General features: G+C 40.2%; 1 protein-coding gene across 11 annotated transcripts in view; it reads right to left on the bottom strand.

Moving 5' to 3' along the window:
• plekha7b (pleckstrin homology domain containing, family A member 7b) overlaps window positions 1–13,695 on the bottom strand; it is a 423,431-nt gene that overhangs the window by 14,660 nt on the left and 395,076 nt on the right. For all 11 annotated transcript variants that reach the window (XM_063061934.1, XM_063061933.1, XM_063061932.1 and 8 more), the window contains one exon: window positions 2,509–2,655. In XM_063061934.1, the coding sequence (XP_062918004.1) occupies window positions 2,509–2,655 (147 nt within the window). The remainder of the gene's footprint in view (window positions 1–2,508; window positions 2,656–13,695) is intronic.

Consider the following 13,695-nt stretch of genomic DNA (forward strand, 5'->3'; position numbering starts at 1 on the left):
GTGTTCAGGGTGAAATTAATTCAAACAAATTAAATACAGTTCCATCTGAGTCACAAATGCTTTGTGGAAATAATCCCTGGTGTGAAAGTGGGTGTTCTAAATTTGAGGCACATTGATTATGTCAAGTTATGTTCTGCAAATGACTTGTTGCAGACAATGGTTTACCAAACTGGGTAAATTTTCCCCTCCCCTTAAATTATTCACTTTGTTAACCATGTAATTCATGTTAAAGAGAAGTAAATCTTGAGAACAGGTACCTTGTATAAATGCTGCATTCATTCTAACCACTAGCCTGTAAACACATTTCTAGAGAAAATAAAATTACTGAGAAACATGTGCACAGTCAGTTACAAATTGAATAAAGTGTTCCAAACTTGTGAAATCTAAGGCCACTGCCTCAGACAGAAAGTATGATTTAGTTTTGCTTAATCTTCAAATTTTTTGTTGATAAAGGTTTGTTTGCAGGTCAGATGATACAAAAAGTTATAAATATTCACAACTAGTACTCCAAAGATAGGATTCCACAGAAACAAACCAGGCCGTTGGACTGAGGGTCATCCTAATAAAGTTTGAAACACAGAACACAGGAAGTGTCTCATAACATTTCCTATAATTTAACAGAGATTCCAGATTGCCAAATATTTAATGCATTGTAGCAGCGGTAGCCAATGCATTCTTTCAGAATGCTCAGAAGAACATGAGCATGTACAGTTACACAGGCATTTGAACTGCTATGCAATTGCCACTAGAGGCAAACTTCTGGAAGGAACTCATGCACTGACACCATTCAAGATAAGGGCAACATTAAATCTTCAGTCTATTCAAACAGAATATCTCGTCATTTAATTCCTCCTCCTCCACCGGGAAGCTGGTATGTGCAAATTGGCTACTGAATTGGCCGCTCCAATTTGCCTACTGAAGCAACAGGTCCACAGCAGATGCCATCGCATTGGCTATTCATTCAACCCTGGAACATCTGGACAGCAGAGATGCATACCTCAGGACACTCTCTATTGACTACAACTCAGCATTCAGTACCATCATGTCCTCAAATATAATGAATAAACTGCAAGACCTTGACCTCAGTACTTCCTTGTGCAATTGGATCCTTGATTTCCTCACTTGCAGACCCCAGTCAGTTCAGATTAGCAACAATATCTCCTCCACAACCTCCAGCAGCAAAGATGCACCACAAGGCTATGTGATTAGCCATCTGGTCTAGTCACTTTACATTTATGACGATGTGGTTGAGCACAGCTCCAATGCCATATTCAAGTTTGCTGACAACACTACTGTTGTAGGCCGGATCAAAGGTGGTGATGAATCAGCATAGAGGAGGAGACTGAGTATCTGGCTGAATGGTGCCATAACAACAATCTCTTACTCAATGTCAGCAAGACCAAGGAGCTGATTATTGACCTCAGGAGGAAGAAACCAGAGGACCATGAGCTTCAAATTCCTCAGTTTTGGAGGACCTGTACTGGGCCTAGCATGCAAGTGCAATTATGAAGAAACCACGGCAGTTTCTCTACTTAGGAGTTTACGAAGATTTGGCATTTCATTAAAACTTTGACAAACTTCTATAGATGTGCAGTGGAGGGTCTATTGACTGGCTGCATCACAGCCTGGTACAGAAACACCAATGCCCTTGAACAGAAAATCCTGCAAGAATTAGTGGATAGAGGCCAGCCCGTCATGGGTAAAGTCCTCCCCACCATGGCTATCACAGGAAAACAGCTTCCATTATCAGGGACCCCCACCACCTAGGGCATGCTCTCTTCTCACTGCTGCCATCAGGAAGATGGTATAGGAGCTGCAAGACTCACAGCACCATTTCAAATTAGTTACTACCTCTCAACCAACAGGCTTTTGAACTAAAAGGGGATAACTTCATTCAACTTCACTTGCCCTGTGATTGAAACGTTCCCACAACCTATGGACTCACTTTCAAGGATTCTTCATCTCATGTTCTCGATATTTATTGCTTATTCATTTATTATTATTATTATTTCTTTCTTTTTGTATTTCCACACTGATTGAATGCCCTAGTTGGTGCGGTCTTTCATTAATTCTATCAATTTATTGAGTATGCCTGCAAGAAAATGAACCTCTAGGTTGTATGTGGTAACATATATATACACTTTGATAATAAATTTACTTCGAACATTTGAACAACAGTGTTACAGTTAAGAGACAAAACATTCACTGAAAGCTTGTGTTAGGTTTTGTAACTTCAAAACATTGAAGTAATTCAAAGGAAACAAGAGAGCTAGGAATGTGAGTTTAATTTTGTGTTTACTTCAGGCAAGGAGTGCACTTACCACATGCTTAATTAAACTATGTTAACACACACACACACAAGATTACTCAAATATTACTGAAATATTAAATACACACCAGTTTGGAGATGTCCTGAGCTTGGGAAAAAGAGTGGGTAAATCTTCCTTGATTTTTGTTTTAAACACTGGAGATTTGATGTTTGCAAATGATATAATGCAGCATTATTACCTCTTTACTAAGATCCAAATTGTAGTCTAGTGGCTCCACATCAGCTTCCATCACCAGCTCTGATTTGGTAAATCCGTCCTCAACACCATTATGCTCTTTCACTGCTTTTTCTAACAATTGCATATCAAACTCCTGCTCACGCTTCCACTAAAAGGAAAGAAAACAATCAATTAACACGCTGCTGAAAATTATATACTCAAAATTACATTCCTGGTGTCGGAGATTAAGAGTTCATTATGGTGATTTCAAAGAGCCACCGACTCACCCCCTTCTTCCAGGCAAGTCTGAAAACCAACCAAGTTATTCTAAACTTGGAGTCAGCTCTGACCTCAGGGTGAGGTTCAATCCACATATCTGCACCAAGACCACCTATTTCCACTAAGGAATGTCTAACTCTGCCCCTAGCTCAGTCACTTGTTGTCAAAATGGCAATTCATGACTTTATTTCCTACATCTTAACTGGTACACCAGGCTGCTGCCAGCCTTGCTATGTAAACCTGAGGTCACCCAAAATTCTGCTGTTTGTTCTATTCACCTACAGTATTACTTCCATGCTCACTGACCTTCTTCATATCCCAGTCAAGCAACAACTAGAGATCAAAATTCTCAGCAAAAATTTTCAAATACTATCTTTTAAATTTCTTCAGCTTTATTGTTCTATAAATGTTTGGGCTTGTTTGTACACCTCCAAATCTGGCCATAATAATCTCTGAATACAGTTGTTGAGGCACAAGCAATATGTCTTAAGTTGGCAAGACCCTGAGTTCAGGAATTTCCCTCCTAATCCACTGCACTTTCTTCCTTCTTTTCAAATACGTCTTCAAACCTTGCTAAGTTTCTGGTCTACTGCACAATTTAGTAATTTTATATCAAATTTGATAGACAGGACTCCTAGCGGTGCTCTGTTACACAAAAAGGTAAAATACAAATTGATGTTGCTAATGTACACCTTGGATTGAGAAGTCCAGCTATGTTATACTACCAGCACAACTTATAATTTGAGGAAACCAGCACAGTTCAAATCAATCCAATATTGGAAAATAGTTTCTTTCCCTTCCTTTCTAGTCCTGATGAAGGGTCTCGGCCCAAAACGTCAGCTGTTTACACTTTTCCATAGATCCTGCCTGGCCTGCTGTGTTCTTCCAGCACTTTGTAAGCATTTCTTTCCTACATATTGTTAAACATCACTTAGATACATTTGTTTACCATTACAGAGCCTAGAATAATTACTCTTTGTTCAGTTACAGGATGTGGATACAAAAAAGGCCAATATTTCTCATCCGCGTAATTGACCTTGAGAACGTCATGGTGTGCCAACTTTGTGAATCAGTTGAAGACCTTTGGGCGAAAGTATTCTCAATGTATTTATTCCAGTAATAACAAAGCAGCAAAAATATATTTCCAATTAATGACGATGTGCCATTTCAATAGGAACCTCTTGGTTGTAGTGTTCCTGTACACTGTTGCTCTTGCTCTCTTCTGGATTTCTCATAGTGCTCTCAGAGTAGCCCAGGAAAGCACCTGTCATGCACTTTGTAAACACAATAAACACTAAAGGTCGATTGGTTGCAGAAAGAGTGAACACTTAGAGCAGAGAATGTGGTGCAAATCAGGCCAGCAGATTGGTCCTGTATGGAGTTATTTTGAATTGCACACTTACCAACAAGAGGAAAGTATTTCAATCAATTCCTGACTTGTGTCTTACAGGAGTTGAAATAATGTTTTGAGTGAACGTGAAGGACATTAGATACTGGCAGCATGAAATGCAAATAGGTTAAATTTACTGTGAGATCAATGAGAAAGAAAAGTGGTTTGTAGACCAAATGCAATTGTTGGTAATGGAGGGGACATCTGTGAGAGCCAATATAATGACATATATGGAACAAGGATTTACTCCTTCTCAAAATATGGAGACAAATTGCCATGATTACTCACCAGCTTGACATAGACAACTTTCCCTTCCATAAGCTCAGATGAACATTTGATCCTTTGTACTCCACATACAAATTGTCTTTGTCCTTCAGCAATTACCCTAGCCAGGATCACTGGAGACTCGGTTGCAGCTGACAAAACGATTGTCAACAACAGGAGTCAGAAGAATACTAGAGGCGGAGGTCATCTTTCACAATGGGGGAGCAAGCCATTTTAATATTCCAACCAATAGAATACATCTGCACAGGAAGGGATTGTTTTTCCCAAGGAAAACCAGATACATTAACTAATTGTTTTCAGGTAATATAGGAAAGAACTATTTCCTGTTGACAAGAAGAATAGCTACTCTATAAAGAAAACCCATAGCAGCCAAGAACTGTGTAAGGATCTCAAAGGACACTAACTGACATATTGGCACATAAAGAAGTTTTAAATTGTTAAGAAAGGTTAAGACCATTTGTGCATCTCTGATAAGCACAATGTCTGGAAATCCTTTAAGGTAGATAGTTGACATTTAAGGGCTCTTGACCAACCTCGTAGGTTCCAAACCTAATACAGGAAATACATATTGCTTGTAATCATGGATGAATCTACATGAGAGGTAGTAATGTTCCCAACAGGAGTCTGTTCAGCCCTAACCACAGAAAAATTCTGAATGCAACTGTTAATTCTGAGATGGGATTGCCACTTCAAAGATTTAGATCAAGGAACCATTTTTACTGGGAAAATAATGGAGAGAGAAAGGCAAATGTTTCCAGCATTTACTATTAATTCAGATTTCCAGCTTCTGTTGTATTCTGTATTAGAATTCTATATTTATATCCTTTGTGCAAGGTGTGACTTCAATAACTGAGATACTTTCCCTTGATGCCCATGAACCTTAGTTGTGCCAGGGTTCTTCCATACACAACCACATACTGTCTGTGTGTCAAAAGACAACAATGTCACATTATTTCTGGAGTTTGTTTCTTGGATTCATGTTTGGATCAGAGCTGCAATCAAGTCCACAGGAAAGTGATCTTAGTGAAACCCAGACTGAGCAATGGTCAGTGGATATTGGTAGCTGCTACTTAATGGCACCAATAGCATTTTCCATCATTTTGTTGGCAACTGAGAGCACACCTTTAGAAAGGTAATCATCCAGAATGGATTTGTTCTGCACAGCAAGAAATCAAGCATTCCTTTTTCATTTGTCATCTGTTTGGTTACACAAATACTCAATAATTATGACAGAAAAATTCCATTTAGTTTTGGTATTATTGACAGGTGTTCATCAAACTGACCGATACTGGTTGTTACTGATGGCGAATGGAAGAGATCTCTCTGTTTTTTAGACCATAAGACAAAGGTGCAGATTTAGGCCACTTAGCCTGTCAAGTCTACTCTACCATTCCATCATGGCTGATTTAATTTCTCACAACAACATCCTGCTTTCTCCCCATAACCTTCGACACCCTGACTAACCAAGAACCCATCAACCTCCATTTTAAATATACTCAACAAACTGGCTTCCACAGTCATCCATGGCAAAGAATTCCAGTTTCACCAGCCTCAGCTCAATGGACATCCTCTATTCTGAGGCTGTGCCCTCTGGTCCTAGACTCACCCACTATAAAGAAACAAGTTCTCCACATCTATTCTGTCTAAGCCTTTTAATGTTCAATAGGTTGAATGAGATCCCCCCCTCCCCCCATTCTTCTAAACTCCAGCGATTACAGGCCCAGACCTATCAAATACTCCTCATATGTTAACCCATTCATTCCTGGAATAACTCTCATTAACCTCTTCTGGGCCCTCTCCAATTGCAACACATCTTTTCTTAAATAAAGGGTCTAAAACTGTTCACAACAATCCAACTGCAGTCTGATCAATGACTTATAAAGCCTCAGCATCACATCCTTGCTCTTATATTCTAGTCCTCTCAAAATGAATGCTAACATCATATTTGCTTTCCTTACCACCATCTCAGCCTGTAATTTAACCTTTAGGGAATTCTACACAAGGACTCCGAAGTCCCTTTGCCCCTCTGATTTTTGAACTTTCTCCCCATTTAGAAAATAGACTATGCCTTTATTCCTTCTAACAAAGTTCATGACCATACACTTCTCTGTTATTTTCCATTTGCCACTTCATTGCCCACTCTCCCAATCCGTCCAAGTCCTTCTGCAGACTCTCTCCTTCCTTAACACTACTTGCCCTTCCACCTATCTTCATATTGTCCACAAAGGCCACAAAGCAATCAATTCCTTCATACAAATTGTTGACATATAACATGAAAAGTAGTGGTCTCAATGCTGACCTCTGTGGAAAAACACTAGTCACTCGTAGCCAACCAGAATAGGCTTCCTTTATTCCGACTCTTTGCCTCCTGCCAGTTAGCCAACCTTCTATCTATGCTAGTATCTTTCCAGTAATACCATGGAGTCTTATCTTGTTAAGTATCCTCACGTGTGGCACCTTGTCAAGGACCTTCTGAAAATCCAAGTAAACAAATCCACTGACTCTCCTTTCTCTATCCTTCCTATTATTTCCTCAAAGAAATCCAACAGATTTGACAGGCAATATTTCCTCTTCAGGAAACCAGGTTGTCTTTGGCCTACTTTAGCATGCTCCTGAAACCTCATTCTTAATAATGGACTCCAACTTCCCAACCACTGAAGTCAGGCTAACTGGCCTATAATCTTCTTTCTTCTGCCTCCCTCCCCTCTAAAAGAGTAGAAAGGCATTTGCAATTTCACAGCCCTCTGGAAGCATTCCAGAATCAAGTGATTCTTGAAATATCATTGGCTAATGCCTCCACAATCTCATCAGGTAATCTTACAGAACCTAGGGGTATAGTCCACCTAGTCCAGGTGACTTAGCTACCTTCAGAACCTTTCAGCTTCCCAAGCTTAGTAATAGCAATGACATTCGCTTCAGCCCCAAGACACTCTCAAAGTTCTGGTACAGTGTCTTTCACTGTGAAGACTGATGCAAAATATTTAAATTCATCTGCCAATTCTTTTTCTCCCATTACTACCTCTTCAGCATCATTTTCTAGTGGTCCAATATCTATTCTTTTATTCTTTATATATCTGAAAATAAAAACATATGCTATCCTCTTTAATATTATTGGCTAGCTTACCTTCATATTTCATCTTTTCTCTCTTTTTTTTACTTGCCTTCTGTTGGTTTTTAAAAGCTTCCCAACACACTAACTTCCCACTAACTTTTGCTATATTATGTGTCCTTTCCTTTCATTTTATGCTGTGTTTGACTTCCCTTGTTGGCCACGGTTGCCTAATCCTGCTTTTAGAAAACTTATTCACCTTTGGGATGTATCTAGCCTGTGTCTTCTGAACTGCCCCCAGAAACTCCCACTATTGCTGCTCTGCCCTCATCTCTGCTAGTGTCCCCTTCCAATCAACTTTGTCCAAGTCATCTCTCATGCCTCTAATTCCTATTACTCCACTGTAATACTGATAAATCTGACTTTATCTCCCAAACTGCAGGGCAAGTTCTTTCACATTATGATCACTGCCTCCTAAGTGTTCCTTCACTTTAAGCTCCCTAATCAAATCTGGTCCATTACACAGCACTAATCCAGGATTGCCTTTTCCCTAGTGTGCTCAATGGCAAGCTGCTCTAAAAAACCATCTTGTAGATATCCTACAAACTGCATATTGAAATCTTCCCTGATTATCATAACATGCCTTTTCTATATCCTGTTGAAATTTATATCCCTCATCCTGGCAGCTGTTCAGAGGCCTGTATACAACTCCCAAGGGTCCTATTGCCCTTGCTGTTTCAATACTCTTTCCACAGATTCTTGATCTTCCAATCCTGTGTCACTTCATTTTAAGGATTTGATGTCACTTTTTTTTTAAACCAGAGTCACCCCACACACTCTGCCTACCTGCCTCTCCTCTCAATACAATATGCACCTTTGGATGTTAAAGCTCCCAGCTATGATCTTCTTTCAGCCAAAACTCAGTGGTGCCCACAACGTCATGTCAACCAACTTCTAACTGTGCTACAAGATCAGTTACCTTATTCCGTGTATGTGTGCATACAAATATAACACCTTCAGTCCTTTATCCATCACCCTTTTCAATTTTACCCCCCTTGTTACACTTCAACACATTTCATTGTCCACAATTTCGCCCCATCATCTAACTGTCCTTCCTCACTGTCTCATTACGTACTTGATCGACTTGTATACCAACTGGCCCGCCGTCAGCCCTATCACTCTGGTTTCTATCCCCCTGCTACATTAGTTTAAAGCCTCCCAACAGTTCTAACATCATCACAAGGATATTGGATTTTTGCTTTTAGCACCTTTTAACTCCTCAGGGGATTCTGTAGAATTGAAGAACTACATAAATGGTATGTACAGTTTTGCGACTCACCCGTACCTTGGCCAAAGCACAATGACCACATTTGTGCCATATCAATGATTTGGATGCTAATATAGTAGCTAAGTATAGCAAGTTTACAGATGATACAAAAATCAGTGGCATTCTGGATAATGTGGAAGATTGTCTAAGCCTACAACAGGATACAGACCAGATGGATGTTGGGTGCAGCAAAGCAGATGAAATTTAAACATGCAGATAGTGTATCACACCTTAACTGAGGGAACAACACATGTGGTCATAGGCATATGTCAATGTAAGTGGCACAACTAGTTAGTTTCCAAAGAACACACAAGTTAGCAGTGTTATGAGTAGCAGAAAAAAGATGTCCAAGATGAAAGCAAGATATACAGTGTCTTGTAAAAGTATTCAGCCTCCTCCAATCCTTTATTCACGTAAATATTACAACCAGGGATTTTGATCAATTTAACTGAATTTTTTTTATGTATGAATCACAAGCTCCTTTTTCATAGAAGGATATGGCGAGAGGGCAGGTGTATGGAGTTGAGTGATCAGCCATGATGGAGTGGTGGAGCAGACTCGATGGACTGAATGGCCTAATTCTGCTCCTATGTCTTATGGTCTATCCTAAAAACACTAAAAATTGTTAAGCAAGAAAAACTAAATATTCAAAAACTGAAATGTCAGCAGTTCAAAAGTCTTCATCCCCCTTTGCTCAGTATTTAGTTGAACCACCTCCCGCAGCTACTAAACCCAGTGGACTTTTTGGATAAGTCTCTATTAGCTTTGCACAATGTGATGGAGCAAGATCTGCCCATTCCTCCTTGAAAAATTGCTCAAACTGTACCAGGTTATTTGGGAAATGGTAGTGGACAGCAATCTTGAGGTCTTGTCAGAGATATTCAATTGGGTTTATGTCAGCACTCTGACTGAGTCACTGAAGGACATCAGTTTTCTATATTTGAAGTCACTTCATGGTTGGTCTAGCAAAGTGCTTTGGGTTGTTGTCCTGCTGAAAGGGGAACTCCTCCCAGTTTAAGCTTGCTGGCAGAGGCTACCAGGGTTTTATCCAGGATCTTTCTGTATTTAGCAGCATTCATCTTCCCGTTAATCCTGACCAGATTTCCAGTCCCTGCTGCTGAAAAGCATCCCTATAGCATGAAGCTATATCCCCCAAACTTTACAGTAGGGATGGTGTTACCTGGCTGATGGGTAGTATTAGATTTATGCAAGATGTACCACTTAGTGGTGAGGCCAAAATGTTCCACTTTAGTCTCATCCAATCACACGACCTTCTTCCACATCTTTACAGTATCTTCTAAGTGATGCTTTACAAAGTCTTTATGGGCAAGGATATGCTTGATTAGCCAGGGCTTCTTCCCTGCCACTCTTCTGTAAATACCTTTCTGTGCAAGGCCTTAAAGAGTGTGAAGCCATGAACTTCATCTCCAGTTGCAGCCATTGACTTCTGCAGTTCATCCAGAGGGACTGCTGGTGTCACAGAAGCCTCTCTTGCAAGTGTCATTATCTTCCGGTGACTAAATTTAGAGGGGCGGCCCCACCTAAGCAATTTGGCTGTGCTCCAAGGTATGGTCAGTGCCTTTGAGATGATCTTGTACCTTTCCCTAGATTTGTGCTTCTCTGTTATCATTTCCCTGACTTGCTTAAATGCTCTTTTGCCTTCTTTTTGGTTTGGTCTGATGAAAAATCTACCATACTGTTGGACCTTACAGAGAGGGGGTATTTATTCATTGGAATTCATTGAAAACACGTGATCCTCCAATTTTCAACAATGAATTGGGTAAGCTGATAAGGTAACAGACAGTATTGCACCTGAGGAAAGTTAGTGTCGTAATTCCAAAGGGGATGAACACATTTTCAGACTCACAACTTTGATTTTTTTTAGTAAATTGTTGACAGGTTATAGAATTTTTCTATTTATTTAACATGATGCACAATGTTTTGTAGATTAGCTCAAAATATCCTACTTCAATACTGTATATTTTAAATTTCAAAAATGAGATGGTTAAATGTGAAAATAATTGTGGGGGCTGAATACTTTTTTCAGGGCACTGTAGATTAATGGAAGTTGTCTGGAATAATGGCAGTTGTAATCTAATTCTGACAAGTTAGAAATGATGTATTTTGGAAAATCAAATAGATGATAGGACATATGCTGGCATTGGAGAGGGTCCAGAGGTTGCTTACAAGAAAGGGTTAACAATATGAAAAACGTTTGAAGGCTCTAGACCTGTATTTGCTGGAGGTTAGAAGAATATGGGGGTGGCGGGGGGGGGGGGTCACTGAAACCTACTGAATATTAAAAGATTGAGTGGACAATGCAAAGGATGTTTCCAATAATGGAACCAGAAGGCAGAGTCTCAGAAAAGAAGGATGTCCCTTCAGAACAGAGATGAGGAGGGATTTCTTTAGCCAGAGGGTGGTGAATCTGTGACATTCATGGCCACAGATGTCTGTGGAGGCCAAGTCATTGGATATTTTTAAAGTGGAAGTTGATAAGCTCTTGAGTAATCAGGATATCAAAGGTAAATTGGGAGAAGACAAGAGAATGGAGTTGAGAGGGACAATAAGTCAGCCATGATGGAATGGCAGAGCAGACTCAATGGGCTAAATGACCTAATTCTGCTCCTATGTCTGATATGGAGTAAATGGTAGAATGTCAAGGAACGCTGCTGAATGGAGGGGACCTTGGGGTTCAAATCTATTGTTCTCTAAAACTGGCAACACAGTTAGCTAAAGCACTGAAGGTGGCATATAACATGTTTGTCTCCATAGGTTGGGGCTTAGAATATAAAAGTTGTGACATTCCTTCTTGCAAATTTACAAAACATTGGTTGGATTGCACTTGGAGAATTATTCTATTTTAGAAACATAGAAAACCTGCAGCACAATACAGGCCCTTCAGCCCACAATGCTGTGCTGAAAAGGTACTTGCTTTAGAAATTGCCTAGGGTTACCCATAGCCCTCTATTTTTCTAAGCTCCATGTACCTATTCAGAAGTCTTAAAAGACCCTATCGTATCTGCCTCCACCACCCTCGCCAACAGCCCATTCCATGCACTCACCAACCTCTGCGTAAAAAAACTTACCCCTGACATCTCCTCTCCTCCTAATCTTATTTAGGGATACAACACAGAATGGGCCCATCTGGCCCAAATGGCCGCACAACACAGCAACCCACCTATTTAACCTTAGCCTAATGACGGGACAATTTACAATGACCTACGTGCAATTCTGGTTATCACACTCTAAGAAGGATGTAACCATGCTGCACAAAGTGCAGAACGGACTCATCAGAATGCTGCCTGGATTGAAGGAGTTGAGTTACGGAGATAGGCCGAATCATCTGGGCTTGTTTTCCCTGGTGTAAAGGAGGCCAAGGAGTGAAATGATAGAGGTATAAAAGTTATAAGCAGCATAGATACGAAGATAGTTAGGATGGTTTTCCAATTGTATCAGAATTCAAATAAGAGAGCACAGGCTTACAGTGAGAGGGAAGCATCTGAAAGTGGATTTGTAAGGGGGGGGAGAGTTTTTTTTAAAAAAAACAAGAACACTATCAGAGGTGGTGACTGAGTCAGTTACAATTACCTTATTTAACAGACACAGTCTGGCACTTTAAATAGACAAAGCATAGAAGGGTACAGGTCCAACACAGTCAAATTAGATTAGTGTAAATAGGTGAAAAGATCAGTATGGATGTGATGGGCAAAGGAGGTCAGGATTTCAATGCTGGTCAGCTCCATGAAACTCACACAGCGAAGTGGCTAACTCATCTTTACAACATTCTCTTCTTCTGATGCAGATCCTGGGGTGGAACAGGACCCATTCTACTCCAGTTCTCTGAGGAGTCCGCTGAGGGCAAAGAGGGACTCACAAAGTGTGTCGCAGGCAAAGTAAGAACTGCTTGACAAAGCAGCTTGGTGGGCAAGTAGTACCGGCGGGGGAAGAGGAGAGCTTCTCACCAATGCCTCTACTAACACAGCAGGCTAAGAAATTTGACTCTTACCAATACATGATAGAAAGGATCTTATCCATCATTCTGTGGCTCGGTATGGCAACTGCTCCACCCATGACCACAAGAAGTGCAGAGTTACGGACACAACTCAGCAAAGCACAGAAACTGCTCCTCTCCCACAAAAGATCCTGACTACACTTCTCTGCCTTTGTAAAGCAACCAGCAATATCAAAGACCCCATCTACCTCAGACATTCTCTCTCCTTCATTCTCTCCTTTCTCATCAGGCAGAATGTACAAAAGCCTGATCCAGATACCAACATGCTCAAGAACATCTTCCATCCCATTGCCGTAAGATTACTGAATGGCTGTCTAGTATGATAAGATGGACTCCTAACTACAATCTACTTTATGACCTTATTGCATTTTTTCTATAATTAACACTTTATTCTGCACTATTATTGTTTTACCTTGTACTAGCTCAATGCATTATTGTAATTAATTAATCTGTATGAAAGGTGTGAAAGACAAGTTTTTCCACAGTACTTCAATACGTGTTACAATAATAAACTAAAGCACCAATTTACCATTTAAACTGGGCTTGTGATGAATGGATTCTAAAATTTGGTGAATTTCATCATCAACACATGTATTTATTGAAAGGTAGCTCCCAATCTATGGGAAGTGGTCCATTATCTTTACCACTATCAAGTTGTGATTGTACAGTGGGGGAGGTTGGTGGAGAAGCTTTGTTCTGTTGAGATGAAAGAACGGACCTTGCAGTTGTTGACCATAATCTGGAGTTCAGCTTCAATGGGAACATAAGCATTTATGGTCTGCACACCACAGCTCAATACTAAAGTTTGGGTGATCTCTGTTCCAGCGCGGGAATAACGAAGTTTGTAGAGTGTCCTGTGGAAAA

Source organism: Mobula hypostoma, chromosome 11 (genome assembly GCF_963921235.1).
Source record: "Mobula hypostoma chromosome 11, sMobHyp1.1, whole genome shotgun sequence".
In the NCBI taxonomy this organism is placed as follows: Eukaryota; Metazoa; Chordata; class Chondrichthyes; order Myliobatiformes; family Myliobatidae; genus Mobula; species Mobula hypostoma.